This window comes from Bubalus bubalis, chromosome 9 (assembly GCF_019923935.1).
Source record: "Bubalus bubalis isolate 160015118507 breed Murrah chromosome 9, NDDB_SH_1, whole genome shotgun sequence".
NCBI lineage: Eukaryota > Metazoa > Chordata > Mammalia > Artiodactyla > Bovidae > Bubalus > Bubalus bubalis.
The window spans coordinates 89,790,290-89,811,319 of record NC_059165.1 but is presented as its reverse complement, the minus strand read 5'-3'; the positions used below and the strand labels follow the sequence as shown (position 1 = coordinate 89,811,319).

Here is a 21,030-nt window from a genome sequence, read left to right as displayed (position 1 = left end):
GTGGGTGTTATTGAGCAGTGTGTTCCGCGATTCTGAGGAGGGGCCGAGGGTCTTTGCCCTGGAGAAATGCGAGTTCCACTTAGGGCGTCTGCTTTTTAGGGTGCAAGCCTGTCATCAGGGGCAGTGCCCTGAATCGTGCTCTATTCACTCGGAATTGGTAGGAACTGATGGCTCAATCCTCAGGCTTGGAGCCCATTATTTGGCGTTTTGATGGTGGTGGTGGCTGGGTTCCACGCAGATGCTGTCCAGGCATGTGGGCGATTCCCACAGGATGTGGCTCAGGATTCGAGGGTCCCTCATCAGAAGAGCCGTGGTCTGGTCGGTCATGACTGGCTCCAGATGTTGGGGAGCACAGCACGCAGCTATGGGGTTACTCTTAGCTCCCAAACCACCCCCCTATTCCAAGGAAGACTGGCAGCAGTGTAGTTTTCCCTCAGAGTTGACTGTTTATAATAGATTGTAGCTTAAAACTCCTGTTGTGGCACCATGGAAGTGAGGCTTGGCAGTGACTTTAAAAAAAGCCAGATGGAATGGCATCATGATTTAGCATGTGACCTTTGTGAGACCCAAATCCAGGTTCTTGGTCGTATTTGAGTGACCTGGGGAGAGTTCCCTAGTGTAAAGTGGGAGGGACGGCTACCTCCCCATCTTGTTGAGTGCCCATAACGCAGGCTTCTGTGAGCTCCCCAAAGAGGAATCCAGGAAGTCCGGACCCCTGGCAGAGGAACTGTGAAACTTTTGCTTGTGCTTGTGGTACTAAGCATGTGCATGCCTGTGAGTGGGGTTACCATGGAAAACGTGCTTTTTACAGTGAGTCAAAGAGGTTTGAAAAATAATGGGCTGATTCCCATCTTTTTGGGGTGCTTGAGTTACAGTCCTTAATATACAGCACCAGGTCATGTGGGCAGGTGAGGAGAGTCACTTGGGAGTGTCCTTGCTTCTGAAACTTGTGTATAACTAGGAAAAAACAAATGATTTTCAACATTGAATTCTTATGAGTACTTTTCATATTTGGGGGAAAACCTTTTCTTTCAGTCTTTTTAAATTACATGCATAAGTTTTTGTAATAAGCTCAGTGTTTATGAAAGTGAAAAGGTAAAACACTTCTTCCCAGAAATCTGTTTGAGAGTTTTTTTCTGTGAATAGAACTTGAGGGAGATTCTGTCTGTTAAGGTTTTGTGCTGGTCTTCCCTGTTATGGTGGCAGCCGTTCCTGAGTGCTGTCCACGCCCCTGAGGACCGTCTGAGTGTGGGTGCACGCCTCCCCCGCCCCCAGCAATCAAGTGGGTTCCACTTTGTCTGTGTCCCAGCTCCCTCCATCAGGTGGCACCTTGCAGTTGTCAGTGTCAGTTTTTGTGTGGGGTCTGAGCTTGCGTCTAACCCACTCAACTGAAGTTTCTGAACTTGTAAAATTCAGTCTTAATTGTGTATAGTTGGCTGTGTGTATCCATAGGTTCTGCATTCACCAACTGAATTGAAAGTATATTTTTAAAAATTCCAGAAAGTTCCAAGAAGCAAGACTTGAATTTGCTGCACATAGGCAACTATTTGAATACACAGCACTTGCATTGGGTCAGGTGTTGTAAGTCATCTCGCAGTGAGTTAAAGTGAACGCGAGGATGTGCGTATGTCATGCAGAAGTTCATTGTATATGAGGGACTGGAGTGTCTGAGGATTCTGGTCTTTGGGGGTCTGGAACCGGTCCCCTGCAACACCAAGGGTTAACTGTGGAGTGGTATTTTGAAATTGGGCATGATCTGGGATTAAGATTGAACTGTACGAAGCGCTGTTATTCTAGAGTCTCTGACCTCAGAAATGCAGTTTCCTGGGGTTCAGTCCTTGCCGGGGTGTGTGGGGCTCCTCGGGCCGTGAGGTGCGTGCAGGGCTGCCTCTCCTTGCCCTAGGGACAGTTACTGAAGCCTGTGTTGTGTCTGGTGCGGTGCTTTTGGTTATTCTGTAAGACTTTCTATTTTAAAAACTTCTGAGGAGACTAAAGATAGGAAGTTTAGTAAACAAGTTGTTACCTGAGTCAGGGTGTCTCCCCCTTGGCACTGCTGATGTCAGTCTGGGTCATCCTTTAAGGGGGGCTGTCCTGGGCACTGTGGGGTGTTGAGCAGCGTCTCTGGCCCCACCTGTGTGATGCCAGGCCTCCCCCAGTCTTGATAATCACAGTGTTCACAGATACGCCCCAGTGTCCCCTAGGCGCGGGATTCCCCTGACCATAATCGGTAAGGAAAATTCCTCTGGATTCCGTAATGCTGCCCCTTCATTTAGGTGTCCCTTGTTCCTGTGCTGTCACTGTGTTGTTGGACCCTGTGCTGTTGTGAGATAAGGAGGCCTGTCCCTGCTCCTGTGGCAGAGCTCCGGGAGCCTTTGTAGCTTCCTACGCAACAGAAGTAACTGGGAGCATCCTGGTTGGGGTGTTCAGTCTCTGCCCCCGGTTCCTGGCCCCAAGCTGCTGAGTCCCTTGGGGTTTCCTTGGAGATGGGCTGTCTTTTGTTCTGTTGAGGTGACTCTGTGGGACTGGGGCACCAGAAAGGCCAGGCCATGGTTTGAAGCTTGAAACTTTCAGACATTCCCCTCCAGTCCTCTAGAGAAGGAGGAGGGGCTGCAGGTGGAGTTAATGATGGATCATGTATTTGTGATGAAGCCTCCATGAGAGTCTCTGAAGCGTGGGGTTCAGGGAGATTCTTGCTGGTGGAAGCATGTGTGTGCGGGGTGGCACACTGCCTGCCGTGAGGGCAGAAGTCCTGCCTCTGGGCCCCTGCGCCCTGCCCCCTTGCCTCTTTGGCCAGGTGTCCATCTGTTTGCTTTGTTGTGCCCTTACTATGTAATAAGCTGGAAAACATAAGTAAGTGCTTCCCTGAGGCAAGGGGGGTTCTGGGAACCCTGATTTACAGCTGGCTGGTGTGTGCGGTGGGGACAGACCTGTGGGGTCTGTGCTGACTCCTGGCAGAGTGTGTCAGAACCCAACTGAGTTGTGGGACCCCACTAGGGTCACGGGGTTGGTTGGGGGGGGGGGGAATGGTCAGTGTTTCCTAGGCAGCCCACAGGGTGTGTCTTCCAGATTTGTGCTGTTTTTCTCTAATTCTTATTAGTTGTGCAGCATGTGATGCACCTGCACTGAAATGTTCTACAGTGTAAGTATTGTGATAGGAATCGTGCTAAGTTCTCTGCATGTCATTTCCTTGCTTTGCTCAGGGTTTTCTCCCTAATATCTGTGTCCCTGGACAGTCTTGCTTGCTTCTGGTCATCTGCAGCAGCAGCTGTCACTCTCTGCCATGGGAAAGGGCCATCATGACTTGTTCATTTCCGTCACCGACAGGGGTGTGTTGTCTGTCTACACCAGGGTTCCTTTATCCATTGGACTGTTGCTGGACATCTGGCTTGTTTCCCACCTGGGGCATTTATGTGCCACCGTGTACAGGAGGGCGGGCCACAGTGGGAGCAGTGGGAGCAGCCTCAGCCTCCCCCTGGCTGTGTCCTCTTGGGCCGTGGCCACCACAAGGGCTGCTATGGCTTCTGCTTCGAGCAGCAGCTCCGGGGCCTCCCTGCCTTCCCTTTCCTTGGCGTGGCACCTTTTGCTGACTCCGTGAAGCTGTCTCTTCAGGATTTGGGCCTCTTTCTGTGCATTTGTCCCCTCACTTGGGGGAGTTTTCAAGGGTACACTCTAGGCCTAGATGCCATGGGTGGCAGCAGCTGTGAGGACCGAGTCTTGGGGTGGGGGTGGGGGGTGGGGGTCTGTGTGGCCCCTGGGGATACCCAGCTGCGTGAGGGCTCCAGGAGGTTGAAAGGCTGCAGGTGGCTAAGGCAGACTCAAGGCCGGATCCCCCTTCGGCACTGTGGACACAGGGACTTAGTCATCCTCGGGGTAGAGGGCCATCCTGGGCCCTGGGGTGTGGAGCAGCCTCCCTGGCTCCTTCACGTGCCAGGAGCCCCCAGTCCTGATGAACACAGATGTCCCAGGTGGGGCCTGGCATCCCCCAGGGGCACGGTCGCCTCTCTGGGAACCTTGCTGTGGGACCTCGCTGAGAGATGGGGTGGGAGGTTGGGAAGTCTGAGGCTTGACTGTGGCCCCTGCAGCTGATCCACGCTGAGTCCTGGGCCTGCGATGGGCACAGGCAAGACAGGTTTGCCCCCCCTTGCTGTCTCCCTAGGTATGGCCTCTCTGGGGGAGTGTCCTCATTGTGGGCCAGCTTGTACATTGTCAGAATTCTCTTGTTCTGACACTGACTTGCCTTGCCTACATTTTGGGGTTAAAGTGTATTTTCTTACTGAAGTGATGATCGTAGTAGATGGCAGCTGGTTGTTGCTGGCAATGTAGATGGAGTGACAGAGACAGCCTTCTTTGGTCCCCTGTCGTAATAGATGTCCATCTCTGGTGATGACCTCAACCATGTCCAGCAACTCCCCTCCCCCAGGAGTCTGAGGATTGCTGCTTACAGGAGCAGGGTCGAGGGGTTCTGGGCCCAGAGCCGGAGACCCTGCAGGCAGCCGAGGGTGATGGCAAGACCCACATATTTATGACAATTCGGAGAGAACCTCTTGGAAATGTCAGTGGACCAGGCAAGTGAGATGATGTCCTCCAGGAGGTGGACAGATCATCCTGACAATGCTGCTTTACTTGGGTTAGAAGTCATCAAGCCCCAGAAAGATAGAGAGGAACCTTAAACGCACATGACTAAGTGGAAGAAACTGTCTGAAAAGCCTCCACACTGTGATTCCAGCTTTGGGACGTTCTGGAAAAGGCGGAGCTCTGTAGAAGGATCAGTGGTTATGGGGAGGTGGGGATGGGTGGGCGGGGCCAGCAGAGTTTAGGACAGTGACTCTGTTCAGTAATACAATGACACTGGGTGCCTATCAGTGTACATACATCTGTCAAGACCCACAGAGTGAAGCCTTACACCAGCTATGGATCCTGGGCCATGACGTGTCTGTGTGGGTTCATCAATTGTACAGATGTGCACTGCTGGGGAGGCTGTGCATACGTGGGGGCAGGCGAGCCGGGACTCTCTACCTGCCACTCAGTTCTGCTGTGAACCTAAAACTGCTCTTTAAAAAAAGAAGTCTTTTTAAAAGAGATTCCCTGGGGAAAAAAAAAAAAAGAGATTCCCTGGTCCAGGTGTGTGGTTTTTGATGCTGCCAACCCATCAGGGTCAGGGGCAGCTTTTGGGTCAACCCCTCGAGGTCTGACCCCACTCCTCTGGGGATCTTGGGGTGTCTTAAGTGACCCAGGGGGCTCTTCTAAGCAGACAGGGTTGGATGGCTATTTTATCATAGCTGCCGGGTTCATACCAGGCGTGTGTCCTTTGCTTTGGATAAATTTGTGGTTGCACATCCATCTCAGCATTGTGTGCTCCATGGTGAAGTGTGGCTGCTCAGAACAGGCCGAGGGGTGAGAATTGCATCATGTTCGCATCACCAACTTCTGTTTTTGAAACAAGTGTTAAGGACACGTAGCCATGTATACTTTTGATCTTAAAATGGCTTCTAATTTTTGTTTTTAATACAGATAGACCTTATTTTACTGCTTTCCCTTTGATCATGCTTTCCATGTACTGCGTGTTTCACAAATGGAAGGTCTGGTGACCCCACAGTGAGCAAGCATGTTGCCACATTTTCCAGCAGCGTTCCTTCACTTTATGTCTCTGAGTCACGTTTTGGTAATTCTCACGAATTTTCACAGTTATTATGTGATGGTGATCTGCGGTCAGTAATCTCTGGTGTTACTCTCAAAATTGTCTTGGGGCTCCACAAACCTCACCCACATAAGACGTGGCACGATCACTTGTGGAAGTGATAACAAAGCAGGTGGAATATTATGTACCTTAGTTAATAAGGGTTTGGGAAAATCAACTCCAGCTGTGAAGGAAGTTCTCCTGTGGGTAAAATGCCATCAGATAGCATTGGACGTGATGGAGAAACCGTCTGTGAAAGGAAGAGGCCATTGACTCTGCAGACGTCACTGTTGACTGGTTTTAAGAATCTGCCACGACCACCCAGTCCACAATGGAGGCAGGACCCTCACCAGCAAAAATATGGCTTGCTGGGAATTCCCTGATGGTCCAGTGGTTAGGACTCTGCGCTTTCACTGCTGAGGGCCCAGGTTTGATCTCTGGTTAGGGAACTATGATCCTGCCCCGTCCCCCAAAAAAAGATGGCTTGCTGAAGCCTCAGAGGTGGTTAGCGGGTTTTTTTTGCATTGAAAATTTATTTGGCTGCACCACAGGTCTTATTTGTGGCACACGAGATCTAGTTCCCTGACCAGGGCTCGAACCCTGACCCTCTGCATTGGGAGCTCAGAATCTTAGCCACTGGACCACCAGGGAAGTCCCACGATAAAGTATTTTTAATTAAGGTGTGTGCTTGTTGTTTTTTTTTTTAGACACAGTGATGTGGCACATTCAGCAGACTACAGAATAGTGTGAACGTAGCTTTTATGTGCCCCAGGAGACCACCTAGTTTGTGTGACTCACTTTATTGCGATATTCGTTGTATTGCGGTGGTCTGGGACCCTCCCTGCAATATCTCCTACATCTGCCTGTATAATTTACCGGATCTAGATCCTTTGTATACCCTGGCCTTTTTTTTTTTTTTTTTTTCCTTCTTTGTAAAAAGGAGAAAAAAATACCTCATTGTTAGCAATGCCGCATGTAAATAAGATTACAAAGACTAATATACTGTTTTCTCCCACGTTCCTTACTTTAACTTTGTATGTGTAACTCTGTTTTAGATAAATATTTAAACACTCCTGAGTGAAGCAGATCCTTCTAATATTTTTCAGTCCTTCCCTCCCTGTCCTGCCTGTAGAAACCCCAAGCCTGTGCGCTGTGCACTTGTGTTGTGGCTAAAACTTAGTGTTGAGGAAGGGTCTTCCTTCCTCTGGTCAGTCACTTCTGTGGGCTCGGCTATTGCCCCAGGGGTGCTCTGAGGTGCAGGGTCGCTATGGGGGGGTGGTTACTCTGCCTCCGTCTCTGAGGGGCAGTCTTGGGTGGGGAGCCCTGAGCCCCCGCCTGCTCCAGCTCAGGGCTTCCTGCTGGCTGCTACTCTGGCTGCTCTGAAGACTATCTCCCTTAGTCTCAGTTTTCAGCAGTTTGCTGTGATGTGTCTGGGTGTGATTTTCCTTTGTGTTTCGTATTACGGAGAACCGGCGCTAGGTTTATGGAAGTTGTCAGTTCGTGTCTTTCACCAAATTTGGGTAGACTTGAGCTGTTAGTTCTCCGGCTGTTTTCTCTGTCCTTGCTTCCCTGGGTCTCAGGTGCACGCTTGCTGCACTTGATTGCACTCTTCTCTGACTCTGCTGTGTTCAAGGCGTCCCCTTGTCCCACCGTCATGCTGCCACCCCTCTCCTCAGCTTCAGCTCCCCCTCAGTCCCTGCTGTTTCCCTTCCCAGGATTCCACCTGGTTCTGTGTAGCTTTCCTTTCTCTGTGAGATGTCCTCTTTTTATTCATTACGAGTATGTTTTCTTTTTGGCCCTGAGAACATGGTTACAGTTGCTGAGTTGAAATCTCTGTATGTTCATTCCATCCCCAGAGACATCGCAGGGTTGGTCTTTGCTGGCCATCTTTTGTTTTTCTTCTTGGATATAGGTTATATTTTTCTGTTTCTAATTTTTTTTTAAAGTTAAGCATGTGTTGTATTTTTTTTTGTCTTTGTTGCTGCGCGGCTTCTCTCTAGTTGTGGAGAGCGGGTGTTGCTCTCTAGTTGTGGTGCTTGGGCTTCTCATTGCAGTGGCTTCCCTTGTGGAGCACGGGCTGTAAGGCACATGGACTTCGGTAGTTGCGGCACACAGACTTAGATGACTTGTGGCGTGTGGGATCTTCCCGGACCAGGGATCGAACCTGTCTCCTGCACTGGCAGGCGGGTTCTTTACCAGTAAGTCACTAGGGAAGCCCTCCTGTTTCAGATTTGAATAATTATGGACTGTGTCCCAGACATTGTGGATGGTGTGTTGCAGACACTCTGGATTCTGTTGTGTTCTCTGCAGAGTGTTGGTTTTACAGGGAGGGGTGTGTTTTAGGGCGGTGACCTTGTCTGGGCTGGAGCTCTGGCTCTGTGTGCCCTGCAGTGGGCTGCAGTGCAGGCTGTGTGCGTTATTCTGGTGGGGACGGGGTCCTGGGGTCCATGGGGCAGGGTTCATGTGAGGCTCTCCTCCTCCTTCCTGTCTCTCCTCACTTCCCAGCGGCTGTCTTCCCCCAGGATCAAAGCTGGGGCAGGACCCAGTGGTCTCTCCTGCCCTGCGCTTTGGGAGAGTCACCTGCAGACAGGGCTGTGGGAGGCTTGGTCTGAGGATGGCTGCACAGATGTTAGCAGGAGTGAACTCTGCCTGGCCTCCCTAAGCCGAGGGGTCCCTGGGCCGCCTGGAAATCATATGCAGAAAGCATGGTGTGCTGGCCTTTCACTAGCTGACCAGCATCTGTGTTGAGGTGCCAGTATGTGAGGATATGTGTGTGAGCACCTTTTTGCTCCTGGGCACTGCAGACGGTAAAGTGTCTGCCCCTGGTAGCTCAGACGGTAAAGCGTCTGCCTATAGTGTGGGAGGCCCATCAATCCCTGGGTCTGGAAGATCCTCTGGAGAAGGAAATGGCAACCCACTCCAGTACTCTTGCCTGGAAAATCCCATGGACTGAGGAGCGTGGTAGGCTACGGTCCATGGGGTCGCAAAGAGCCAGACACAACTAGGCGACATCACTTTTACTGCAGAAGCAGGTCTGCAGCGCTGTGTGCTCGGCCGGGTTCTCCACACTTGGGATGGTCTCTCTGCTCTTTCCCTTTTAAATCATTAACTGCCGGTCCAGGGTGCAGAAAGGGGTCATCCCTGCACAGGGATGGGACTGAGGCTCCAGGGGATTAGTAATTGGAAGCCTGTTGGAAGGATCTGGTGACTTGTGTTCCATTGTCCGACTCTGTCATGGAATATATATCAAACGCTGGCTGAGGGCTCACGCTGGGGGCTCCTTCCCCAGGAGCCTGTGCTGGAGCCCCCAGAGGTCTGGGGTGACACTGAATGCAGGGTGTAGCCACTGGGAGCAGGGCTGCTGTGCTGGCCACTCTGCTGTTGGTCAGATCACAGGCTCCTCCCACTCTTGGGAAGGCGGGGCGGGCACCAGACTCCCCCACAGCCTGGTGACAACTGGACTCCCATGTTGGCAGGTTTGGGTTTTCTTGCTCCTGCCACTGTAACATCTGTGCGTGTCTCTGGATGGGAGCCTTGTGTCCCATGGAGCACATTTCTTGCTCTGGGCCTCGTGTGTCAATCCAGGCTTTTGACTGGCGTTCTAGTATGAGTGCTGGATTAGTGAGGAAACCCAGGGAAATTGAAAACATGTGTCCACGTAGAGCCCTGCCCCGTGGCAGCGTGTGTCGGAAAAGTGGGGAGGTGGGAGGACTCCGAGCCATGCCCTGCTGGGAGAGTGGACACGTGGTGGCCATGGAGCCGAGTGCAGATACACTGCAGCGCCACTGAAAGGAGGGTGGGGGCCACACACAGACCCGTGATGCGTGCAGGAGAGGCTGCTGGTGGCGCAAACTCAGGAATGGGGAGCCCTAGGGGAATTTGCAGTGCCACCTGCCCAGTGTGGCTGGTCCTGGAGGACCTGGGGGCCACAAGGGCTGGAGGCGAACAACCCCCACCCCGCAGCGGCCCTCATGTGCCTACACTGTCTGGACAGCCTGGCCCCAGAGTGAGCAGGGGCGTGGGCCCTCTCACCCACATGAGTCACGAACACAAGTCCTTCAGGGGCTAGAACATGCTGGTGAGCTCATCTGGGGACTGCTCCTGTTCTCCCCCAACCCCTCTGCCTGCCCCTCAGGAGGAGGGCCCGTGGGGGATCCCGGGCAGTTCATCACACTGACAGGATTTCTCAGGGTAGCAGCCATGTTGTCGTGCCCATACAGTGTGACTCCTTGCTCTCATGTGTATGATGCAGTGGTTTTTAGTGGATTCAGAGAGTTCTGTTTAATTCCAGAACGTCCATCAGTCCATCCTCATTAGCAGACACCTCCCCCCTCCCTGGCCCTGGCAACCAGGAGCTCATTCTTTGTCTCCGGATTTGCCTCTTCTGGACATTTCCCATCGATGGAAGTGCACACTGTGTGTTCTGTGTCTGTCTTAGGTTTCAGCCAGACACTTGAAAGTGAGAGTTGCTCAGTTGTGTCTGACTCTTTGTGACCCCATGGACTATACACAGTCCATGGAATTTTCCAGGCCAGAATACTGGAGTGGGTAGCCTTTCCCTTCTCCAGGGGAAAGGGATCCAGGGGAAAGGATTCCCAACTCAGGGATTGAACCCAGGTCTCCCACATTGCAGCTGGATTCTTTACCAACTGAGCGACAAGAGAAACCCAAGAATACTGGAGTGGGTAGCCTGTCCGTTCTCCAGGGGGTCTTCTGGACCCAGGAATCAAATCAGTGTCTCTTGCATTGCAGGTGGATTCTTTACCAACTGAGCTATAAGGGAAACCAGACACTTGCAGCTCCTCAATTTTTCTTTTTTTATTTTAGGCAAAATATATCTCTCAGTGCATCGATGAAATCAAGCAGGAGCTGAAGCAGGACAATATCGCAGTGAAAGCCAATGCAGTCTGCAAGCTGACCTATGTGAGTGCTGGCCACTCGCTCTGTCAGGCGGGGGCCTGAGACCCCGTCTCTCCTCATCTGTATCCTCATCCTCTGGGCCCAGGGAATTGGGGGAGCGGGGCTGGGCAGGAGCCTAAGACCCTGGCTCTATTGCCACAGCTGCAGATGCTGGGCTACGATATCAGCTGGGCTGCCTTCAACATCATCGAAGTGATGAGCGCCTCCAAGTTCACATTCAAGGTGAGGGGACAGCCCGCTGTGGGTCCTGAACCCTGTGGGTGGGGTCCTGGGGGAGGAAGGCGTGTGTCCCGTGATGAGGCTGGGCTGGGAGGGGACACAGTGGCAACCGCTGGAGACCCATTCCCATCATACATCTGCCCAGCAAGGTCTTAGCACCATTTACACCATGTTTTCTTTTCCGTTTTAAGTAGTGTCAGTGAAATTAAGGTTTGTAGGGGTGGTTATGTATTTTGTGATACAAATTAAATTTGTAACCTTTCAAAAAAAAAAAACACACAGGCAGGCACTGATCATCCCCCAGAGGCTGCCACTGGTCAGTTGTCCTGGTGCTTCTCAGCACCCTCTGCCTTCATCTCACGGAGCCTACTCGCGCCACTTTGAGACATTGCTTTCCTATTACTTTATATTATAGCAGCTGAACACGTCTCCTGCTTTAGTAAATGTCCTGGAAAGCAGTCTTCACCACCCGCAGCCCGTTTAGGGGCGTCCCATGGTTCTCCCTGGGAACACGCCCTGCAGGCAGCTGAGGCTGTGTCCTCCTGAGGGACCTGGTCATTCATGCTGCCTGCCGGTTTCTCCTGGGGAGGAAATGAGATGCTGGGTTTGCCAAGGTTGGGCTGGTGCCCTGCCCGTGTGTTGGAGTGTCACACGTTTGTGTGTGGGTGTGTCTCCAGGCCACCCCAGCCACAGAGATGGGAGCCCATGGTTATCCTGTGTTTGTGAGATTCATTCCATCAGCTGCTGAGCAGGCGGTGAGGATGTGCAGGGCAGTGACAGGCCATGCTGGCCGACTTGACAGCCACTGTGTTCCAGAGACCACGCACTCGGGGCGGGGTGTCCTCTTCCTGGTGGGGGATGGGCCGGCCAGGGCTGCATGGCCCGCTCCCCTTCTGTGTGCCCGACGCCTCTGTTTGTTGCACTAACAGCGAATTGGCTACCTCGCGGCTTCCCAGTGCTTTCACGAAGGGACCGACGTCATCATGCTGACCACCAACCAGATCCGCAAGGTAGGGGCCTCTCACCCCTACCACGGGAGCACATGGAGAGTGGGGGTTAGTGGGCAGTGGATGGTCTCTGCCCTCCTCAGAAACAACAGTGATGGGCGGCATGTGTGGCCCTCCTCTTAAGTTCTCTTAGTGTTGGGGAACTTCCCTCGGTCACTCTTTGCGACGCCTGCCCCCTCTCGTGGGGGCATCTGCTGGGAGGGATGGCACTTTCTGACCACTGGGTGCTGGGCATTGGCTGGTGTGTCTCTCCGGCCCTGAGTGGTTTTCAGCTCTGTGGTGAGAGCAGTGAGTGCTCCGCTCTGCCCTGGCCCAGGGACTTGATCAGCTCTTGCTGAGAGTGGTCAGGGGGCCATCAGAGGCACCCTTCCTGGACAGAACTGCCATGAGCCTGTGGCTCTGGGTCCTCAGATGGCTGAGGGAGGCCTGCTCCCTAGGAGCTGGTGTGGTCACCCTGCAGGGGACAGGTGACTGGGCTCCCTGGCAGGCGCTGTGGGGCAGGCAGGCTGCAGGAGTTGCCCGGAGGCCTCCACACAACATAAGGTGGCTGCTGCCCATGTCAGGCTCTGCAAGTCACTCTGAGTGGAGGGATGTGCTGTGAGGCCCAGTCTTCGCATCCGGGGTTGCAATGAACTTTAAGAGCTTATGTTTTTGTACCATCACCACAGTCTAGGAGGTTAACTCTTCAGACACTTCTAGGTGCACGTTTTACCACATGTGAAGTGTGGGGAGGGTCCCCTCTCTGTGCCAAGACGGGGCTTCCACGCAGGTTGGTGGGAGCTCAGACTGGGGCGTCAGGCAGGGCAGTTGCACTTCTTCTGCTGATTCTCCTGCTCCCTGAGAGGTGGGGCTCCAGTGGAGGCTTCTCAACACTTGCGGAGGGGCCTAGAGGAGTCATCCGTGGGTGTGTCTCCCTGTGGGGGGCCCCTGCTGCGTGCCTCTGGGCGGTCAGGGCCCTGGGTTCTGCAGCTTTGCCATGTTACACACCTGGAGCGAGGGGCAGCCCTCGCCTCTGTCCCCCCAGAGCCATCCCAGCTCTTCTTGGTGACAGAACGGAACTGGCTGCTCCTCATGAATCCTTGTCCCACATGTCTCCAGACCCAGGGCAGGGCTGTCGGGCACAGCTGGGGCCCAGCAAGGTGTGGTCGGCGCCCGCCTCTTACCCTCACATTCCCTTTCCAGGACCTGAGCAGCCCCAGCCAGTATGACACTGGCGTTGCGCTGACTGGCCTATCCTGTTTTGTTACCCCAGATCTTGCCAGAGACCTGGCCAACGACATCATGACACTGGTGAGTCTGGGAGTGGGCCCTCCCCTTGCCTTTGCTGCCTCGTGTGCTGGGATAACCTGGTTGTAAAGTCATGCTGAGGGCACTCGGGCGCGTGGAAACGGCCTGGGTTCCTGGGGTGAGCTGGGACACCTAGTCACATCTCCCCCTCCATCACCTGATGGGCCCGACTTTGACCTCACCTCCCCTGGAATGGTCCTGTCGGGAAGGGCGAGGTCTGGCTGGGGGTGATGGTGGGTGCTTGACCCATCAGCTGTGTTCTTACTGAGGCATGAGCGGCAGTGGTAGTGGTCTCAGCGGGCAGCACGGTCAGGTGGTCTCTGTCCAGGACACCTTTTATCTTCATTAGGGTGCAGTCTGATGTCTAGTGGCTCTGTTCATCTGAAAAGCAGAATTCCCAGCCAGCTTTGATCTCTAGGGTGGGCAGGAACCTTGTTGTGAAATGTGGATGTGTTCTTAGAAATCGCAGCCCTCGACTCTAGTAAAAATTAATTTAAAAAAGAAAGAAAAATGAAACTGGAATTGACTCTAAAAAAAACACAAAAGAACAAAGACCTCATGGCCCTGAGAGGGTCGCCAACGCCTGATTCTCCATGATTGGGAGGCTCCGCATCTGACCATGTCATAGCATGTGCGAGGGCTGTGCGTCCCTCCCATGAGGGTTCTGTGCAGACATAGTCTGTTTGCTGTGTGGGTGCTCCAGTCTTGGTTTGCAGTCTTGAAGGCTGTTCTAGGTCCGGGGCCTCTTGTAAATGATGTGACCACGCATGTTCCCGCCCCTTTGTCCACACTGTGTCCCTGGGCTTCCCAGCGGCCAGAGCAGACTCTGTACAGAGACCCTGGCTGACAAAGCCAACAGTACTGAGCCTCTGGCCCTCTTCAGGAGGTGTGAGGACCCGTTCAGGTGAAGGTGGTCACGCCCACGGGAGGGCGATAGGGATTTGTCTTGGTGCTGGATCTGGAGGGCAGAGCAGCTTTCTCAGGCCAGGTTCCCAGGGCCCCAACAGATGAGGAGTGTGCCTACCTATAGACAAGAGGCCCTCGTGGCCAGAGCACAGTCCTGAAAGCGGGGCAGGAGCTCTGGGGTCCCATGTTGGGGTGCAGAGCAGCATCCTGCCCTGGGGACAGGCCTCGGCAACCAGAGGAGCTCATGGCCAGGGCTGACAGTGGAGGTGGACCTTGGCCTCCTGAGGGCAGGCAGGCTGGGGTCATGGACTCAGGGAGGCAGGTTTTGATTCTAAGACCCTGTTGTGTGGTCCTGGGCTTGGTGGGGAGGGGGGCAGTGGAGTAAATGTGCAGACAGGGCTCAGAGACCAGGAGCCAGTTAAGTTGGAGAGAGGGTTTTCCTTCAGGTGATAGAGATGAGATGCGGGCAGGTGTGGGAGATGAACACAGGAGGGAGTGGAGGTGAGGGGGGTGGGGGATGAGCAGGGGATGGGGGCTGGGAGTGAGACAAGGTAGTGGGAGGTGAGCAGGAGGTGAGCCGGGTGTAGAAGGTGAGGTAAGTAGGTGAGAGGTGCGGGGCACAGGGGCGTCAGCAGGGAGACCTATGCCGTCTGCCCCACAGATGTCACACACCAAGCCGTATATCCGGAAGAAGGCGGTGCTGATCATGTACAAGGTGTTCCTGAAGTACCCTGAGTCCCTGCGCCCCGCCTTCCCCCGCCTGAAGGAGAAGCTGGAGGATCCCGACCCTGGTATGTTGATTTGAGTTAGAAAGGGCCCTGTGGGGCCCGTGTATCTGAGGGCCTGTGGAGGGGTGCTAGGTCTTGGGACCCTGTCCTCGACCCTCCTCCCAGGGCACCTCCTCTACTTTCCCACCAACCTGGAGTCCGCCCTTCTCCAGACCACCCTCTTTCTGTGTTTTTGGTGTGGGATTTAGAAACCAAGCCCTGGGTGCTGTTGGTGTTCATTCCTCCTGGGGTGGCATTGCTTCTGGGCCAGAAGACCCTGCATTCGCTCCTTGGGGATGTTGTTTTGTGGGATGGGTGTCCTGTACCTTGAGTGACTGACCCTCTGGGGATACCCCTCGAGGTGGTTGGGGGTATCTGTGCCTATAGGCCACAGTGCGTGGGGGGCCGCCTGCCTCAGAGGACACCCTGTTACTGATGGGGGCCCTCCCTTCTCAGGAGTCCAGTCGGCAGCAGTCAATGTCATCTGCGAGCTGGCCAGACGCAACCCCAAGAACTACCTTTCCCTTGCCCCGCTCTTTTTCAAGCTCATGACCTCTTCTACCAACAACTGGGTCCTCATTAAGATTATTAAACTGGTAGGTGTTCTCCTGGCCTGCCCCACCCACTGCCAGAGGGCCTCTGGGTGTCCTTGGTGAGGGCCCCAGGCCACTGTCCCATCCCTGCTATGGGTGACCACCAGCCTCTTCATCCCGTAGTTTGGTGCTCTGACCCCCTTGGAGCCAAGGTTGGGCAAGAAGCTGATTGAGCCTCTCACCAACCTGATCCACAGGTAGGCCTGGGGCCGGTGTGGGAGGGCGCCCCCAGGAGGGATGGGGGCCGTGGCGAGCAGGCCTGCCATAGCCTGGAGCCATGTCCTTGGGTGCTCCCTTCCCCAGTCTGCAAACAGCCACAATTAGGTCATTGGGAGAGCTGTCCTGCTCAGCTCTGGTGCACAGGGGTTCGTTCTCACTGGTCGAGTTGAATAGCCTGAGGTGACTGTGTCCCCACCCAGTTTTAGAACGTTGTAGGAAACTTGGGGTGCCTGTGGTTGAACCGTGGGGATGGAGCTTCCAAGTGCCAGGAGATCGTGCTCCTGGGATCCCCTGGGAGGTGGCCAATGGCTCAGGACACTGTTGGCTTTGCTTTTATTTGTATGTTTATTTGACTGTGACGGGTGTTAGTTGTGGCACTCAGAGTCTTTAGTTGCAGAATGTGAACTCTTGTTCACATGGAAGTGTTCCAGCATACAGGATCTCGTTCCCCTACCAGGGATCGAACCTGGGCCCCCTGTATTGGGGCGTGAAGTCTTAACCACTGGACCACCAGGGAACCCCCCCCATTGTTATTTGAAACAAATCAGCAGTCATTATGAAGTAGCCATGGTTTTCAAAGCATTCATGTGAGGCCCTCGGTCTCGAGACCTATTTCGTGGCCCTACTCTGGTGGCCCATTCTCTTGACCTTTGTGGGTTTGAACAAAGCATCACTGGGAGAATATCAGCGTGGAATGGACACGCCTGGTGCCTGAGTGACCCCTGGATATCCCAGGGGGGTAGGGTGGGTTGCGATTCTGTGTTCCTCCTGCCAGGTCAGGCCACCTCCCTGTCAGAGTGAAACCAGCTGGTGGGGTCTAAGCTGCTAGAGAGGGGCCTTTGGGGAACTTGGCTTCTCTTCATGGGGTTCACAGAATCAGAAGATGAGTCCTTGGGCTCGGTGTTTTCCCTGAGGCAGTTCCCTGGGGATCTTGTTGGGGTGAACGGGAGGCAGGCAGCCTCCGTCTTCCCGGTTCCTCTGTTTCCGTCTCCAGCACGTCTGCCATGTCCCTTCTTTACGAGTGTGTCAACACCGTCATCGCAGGTGAGTGCTGGGGTGACCCGCTCTGGATCAGGGTGCTGTCGCCAGCTAGGGGGCTGGTCCCAGGACCTCACCAGCAGATGCAGACACCCCTGGAGTTGAGGTTCCCACCTGGGAAGCTGCCTGGCCTGGCCCTGTGGACCTGTCAGCAACTGGACACTGCTGTGGCCAGAACCTCTGCCGCCTCAGGCTCCAGTGATAAACGCTGCACCCCCACCAGCGAGACCGTCTTCCTGAGCATTCTGGAGCAGGCCTCAGGCTGCTTCCCATGTGGTGTCCTGTATAAGAGCTGCAGCCAGGAGGGTCCTTGGAGGGCACCTGCATGCCTTTCCCACACAGTCTGCTAGAGCCCGTTAGCTGTGGATCACTTGTCCCTGCAGCCTCGTTTCCTGTAGGCGGGCAGAGGGAGGTGGTGGCTGGAGGATTCAGTGTCTCATTGGCTATCCCTGCCCAGAGCTTGGACTGCTCCTCAGAGACCCACGGGCAGCTATAAGTTCAGTAAGGCTCAGGAGCCTGGCCCTGGGCTTACGCTCATGACCACTGCATGGGCCATGAGTATCACCGAGGATCAGCGACGGTCACGGAGAGGAAGGGCGAGCATGGGACTTGGGAGCAGGCGAAGCTGGCTGGAGAGTGGCCCCTTTGTGTGGGAAGGTCCACAGGGAGGACTGAGGTGGGGCGGGATCGCAGATGGCCCTGGGCCTGGCCATGGGCAGAGGGAGTGAGGATGCAGATAGAAGATAGCCTGCTCCATCGCACATCGCAGTCAGCAGGTCTCAGGCAGCGTGGCCCACGGGCCTGCTCACAACAGGCCTCGGGTCCCTGGGCGCTGTGGTCTGCTCCCCAGGCCAATCACGTGGGCCCTCACCCAGTGGTCTGTTTCAGTGCTCATCTCCCTGTCATCCGGCATGCCCAACCACAGCGCCAGCATCCAGGTATGTCCCAGGACCCGGGCTCCCCTCCTGGCTCCAGGTCACAACTCCATGTGGGCATAGATGTGACCAGTATTATTCTCCTCTTTGCAGCTCTGCGTTCAGAAATTGAGGATATTGATAGAAGACTCCGATCAGAACTGTGAGTTGCTCATCCCTCCAGGCTCTGCAGGGCCTGGGGGTGCCACTTCACATCTACACAGTGGGCTGGCGTCTTGGTGTGTGGTGGCTCAATAGGCCCCTTCCCTAACCCTTTGCCCATTGAAAGTGTCTTGAACTCAGCCCTGTGCCCGCATCCATGGGGAGGCAGGACCTGACTGCAGGGAGGGGTGGGAAGGCTATGGCAGCACAGTGGAGAGGTCAAGGGCGTGCCAAGGCCCGGGAGGAGCAGGCCGGGCTTTGAGGGACCTCCCCATGGGCCTGCAGTCTCCTTGGAGGTTAACCAGACAGGCATTCCTGGTGGCGCTCCAGATCTGTTGGTTTTGAGCAGAGGTCACTGAATTCTTCCTGGGAAGGGCCAGGGAGTAACTCAGGTCAACTCTGCAGGTCGTGTGGTCTCTACCAGGGTAGCATAGAAGCTGCCTGGCGGGTGTTGGCAGGCATGTCACGTGCCAGTGATGCCGCTGTGGATACGGGCCGTGGCTGGACCTGACCTGTGGCCCAGTTGGCTGCCCCTGGCGTAGACAGTTGTGTGTTTGGGGTGCTAGAGGTTGGCAGTGAGGGGAGCCTGGTGCCTGGGAGACATGGCCGACAGTGCCCAGGTGGTTGGGGTGTCGCTGCAGCCTGGCCTCGCCCCCGAACCTCGTGCAGGTGTGACGGCTGCCCACTGTCTCCTCAGTGAAGTACCTGGGGCTCCTGGCCATGTCCAAGATCCTGAGGACGCACCCCAAGTCTGTGCAGGCACACAAGGACCTCGTGCTGCAGTGCCTGGACGACAAGGATGAGTCCATCCGCCTGCGGGCCCTCGACCTCCTGTACGGAATGGTGCGTGCCTGCCCTGCCGCCCACACTGCCCCCTGCTGGCCTGGCCCCTCCCTCACTGTCGCTGCCCCCCAGGTGTCCAAGAAGAACCTGATGGAGATCGTCAAGAAGCTGATGACCCACGTGGACAAGGCCGAGGGCACGACCTACCGTGACGAGCTGCTCACCAAGATCATCGACATTTGCAGCCAGTCCAACTATCAACACATCACCAACTTTGAGTGGTGCGGCCTGTGGGCCCGTGGGGCCAGGGGCAGGGCAGCGGGGTGGTGCTGAGGCTGGCGGGGCCCTTCACAGACACTGTCCTGCAGGTACATCAGCATCCTCGTGGAGCTGACGCGGCTGGAGGGCACCCGCCACGGCCACCTCATTGCCGCACAGATGCTGGACGTGGCCATCCGCGTGAAGGCCATCCGCAGGTTCGCTGTGGCACAGATGTCTGCGCTGCTTGACAGTGCCCACCTGGTGGCCAGCAGCCCTCAGCGCAGCGGCATCTGCGAGGTGCTCTATGCGGCTGCCTGGATTTGCGGGGAATTCTCTGAGTGAGTGGAGGATGGCCGTGGTCTCTTCCTCCAGGTCCCCTCCCTGAGCCCCAGCGCCAGGTGGGGGATCACCAGAGGGTGGCAGGAGCCTGGGACACGGAGCTATTGGGGTGGCCACTCACCAACCCTCCCATCCCCCAGACACCTGCAGGAGCCCCAGCAGACACTGGAGGCCATGCTGCGGCCCAAGGTTACCACACTGCCGGGACACATCCAGGCGGTGTACGTGCAGAACGTGGTCAAGCTGTATGCGGCCATCTTGCAGCAAAAGGAGCAGGCGGCAGATACGTCTGCAGCCCAGGAGGTCACCCAGCTCCTGGTGGAGCGGCTGCCACAGTTCGTGCAGAGTGCGGACCTGGAGGTCCAGGAGCGGGTGAGCGCAGTGGCTCATCCACCTGAGGGCAGTTCAGGGGGGGCCCCTTTTGTGGTTCCCCACTCTTGGCCAGGGGCGGGACTGGCCAGTTTGGAGCCCCTGTGCTGGGGAGGCCCCAGGTGGTCCCATAGGAGGAGCCTGGCGAGGGGCGGTGGGGATGGGAGGCGGTGAGGGAACGGGAGACCGTGGAAGGTATGTGGTCAGCCCGAGGGAGATGCAGCAAAGGTGCCCGCAGATCCTGGTGGGTGCCGACAGGGAGGGTGGAGGAGAGCTGATGCACGAGAGCTTGGGGTGGCAGCTGGGCACTGGTGGCCCGGCAGCCTCTTTCATGAACCCTGTGGTGATGCAAGCCCCAGTGGTCTCTGCAGTCGTGGTCAGGTGTTGGACATGAGCTTGTCTGTTTGTTGGCTGAGGGCCGCGAGCCTGGGTTGGCTGTGGTCCCATCCCTGGAGCTGAGAGAAGGCACCCTGGTGCCTCCCAGAGGTCGGGGGCTATGTTCTTGGAGCTATTGCCCAATAGGGTGGAATTCTTTCAGCCCCGTAACCCTTCATCTTGCTCAGAACCCAGTTTCTGTCACTGACTCTTTCTGAGGGAGATGGCAACTGGTCTATGTTTTTCTGGCTAGGCCCCATGGCCAAGTGGCTCCTCAAAGAGCCTTCCAGACATTCTTAGCCAGGCTCTAGTCAGGAGCAGCTAGGTGTCTGTGTGTGCTGTGCCCTATAAGGGCTGAGTAGTCTTCTGGGCTGGTCCTTCGGGGCCCCCTTCTGACTCCTCTGGGGCCCCCGCAGGCATCCTGCATCTTGCAGCTGGTCAAGCACGTGCAGAAGCTTCAGGCCAAGGACGTGCCGGTGGCAGAGGAAGTGAGCGCCCTCTTTGCCGGGGAGCTGAACCCGGTGGCTCCCAAGGCACAGAAGAAGGTTCCAGTTCCCGAAGGGTAAGTGTGCGGTCATTAGAGGACCTGGAGGCAGGTGGCATGAGGGCCCCCCCAGGCTTCTGTCCAGCCAGGAGTGGTGGAGGGAACGGAAGGACGTTCTCTGAGGTCAGGAGACCAACTCCTCCTCACACAGACTGTGCAGGGCACTTGGCTGGTTCTCTGGGGCCCTGCTGTCCCCACCCTGGTGCCGTCCCTGAGAAGGTAAGTGGGCAGTCCTTGCCTGTCAACCTTGGGGGCAGCCAAGCTCCACCGTCCTTGGTCTGTCCTCTGTGCCCACGGCCGCTGCCTGGCCTTCATGTCCTGGTCTCCAAGGGGACAGCAGTGTCCAGGGCCGGGCCTGCAAGCCAGAGCCACCATGTGACCCCTGTGTCCCACAGCCTGGACCTGGATGCCTGGATTAATGAGCCACTCTCGGACAGCGAGTCTGAGGATGAGAAGCCCAAGGCCATGTTCCAGGACGAGGAGCAGCGACACACCAAGCCACGGGCGCCCGAGGCAGACGAGCAGGAGCTGGCCCGGGTGAGGCAGGGTGGTCGCTCTGGCCTGTGGCCCATGCCCCTCCAGGCAGACCTTGGGACCTTGGGTGGGCTTGTTCTCTTGGGCCAGAGCTCCCCAGGGAGAGCCGTGGGTCC

General features: G+C 55.7%; 1 protein-coding gene and 1 non-coding gene across 3 annotated transcripts in view; both read left to right on the top strand.

Moving 5' to 3' along the window:
• The window catches only part of AP3D1 (adaptor related protein complex 3 subunit delta 1), a 33,759-nt gene that overhangs the window by 1,637 nt on the left and 11,092 nt on the right, over positions 1–21,030 (top strand). For both annotated transcript variants that reach the window (XM_025293110.2, XM_025293109.2), the window contains exons 2-17: positions 10,505–10,600; positions 10,739–10,819; positions 11,746–11,826; positions 13,006–13,113; positions 14,678–14,807; positions 15,240–15,379; positions 15,500–15,573; positions 16,590–16,639; positions 17,522–17,571; positions 17,662–17,710; positions 18,407–18,552; positions 18,625–18,773; positions 18,861–19,091; positions 19,233–19,464; positions 20,253–20,398; positions 20,776–20,917. In XM_025293110.2, the coding sequence (XP_025148895.1) occupies positions 10,505–10,600; positions 10,739–10,819; positions 11,746–11,826; positions 13,006–13,113; positions 14,678–14,807; positions 15,240–15,379; positions 15,500–15,573; positions 16,590–16,639; positions 17,522–17,571; positions 17,662–17,710; positions 18,407–18,552; positions 18,625–18,773; positions 18,861–19,091; positions 19,233–19,464; positions 20,253–20,398; positions 20,776–20,917 (1,905 nt within the window). The remainder of the gene's footprint in view (positions 1–10,504; positions 10,601–10,738; positions 10,820–11,745; positions 11,827–13,005; positions 13,114–14,677; positions 14,808–15,239; positions 15,380–15,499; positions 15,574–16,589; positions 16,640–17,521; positions 17,572–17,661; positions 17,711–18,406; positions 18,553–18,624; positions 18,774–18,860; positions 19,092–19,232; positions 19,465–20,252; positions 20,399–20,775; positions 20,918–21,030) is intronic.
• TRNAE-UUC lies at positions 6,054–6,126 on the top strand. Its single transcript has one exon. It is a non-coding gene; the product is annotated as a tRNA-Glu (tRNA).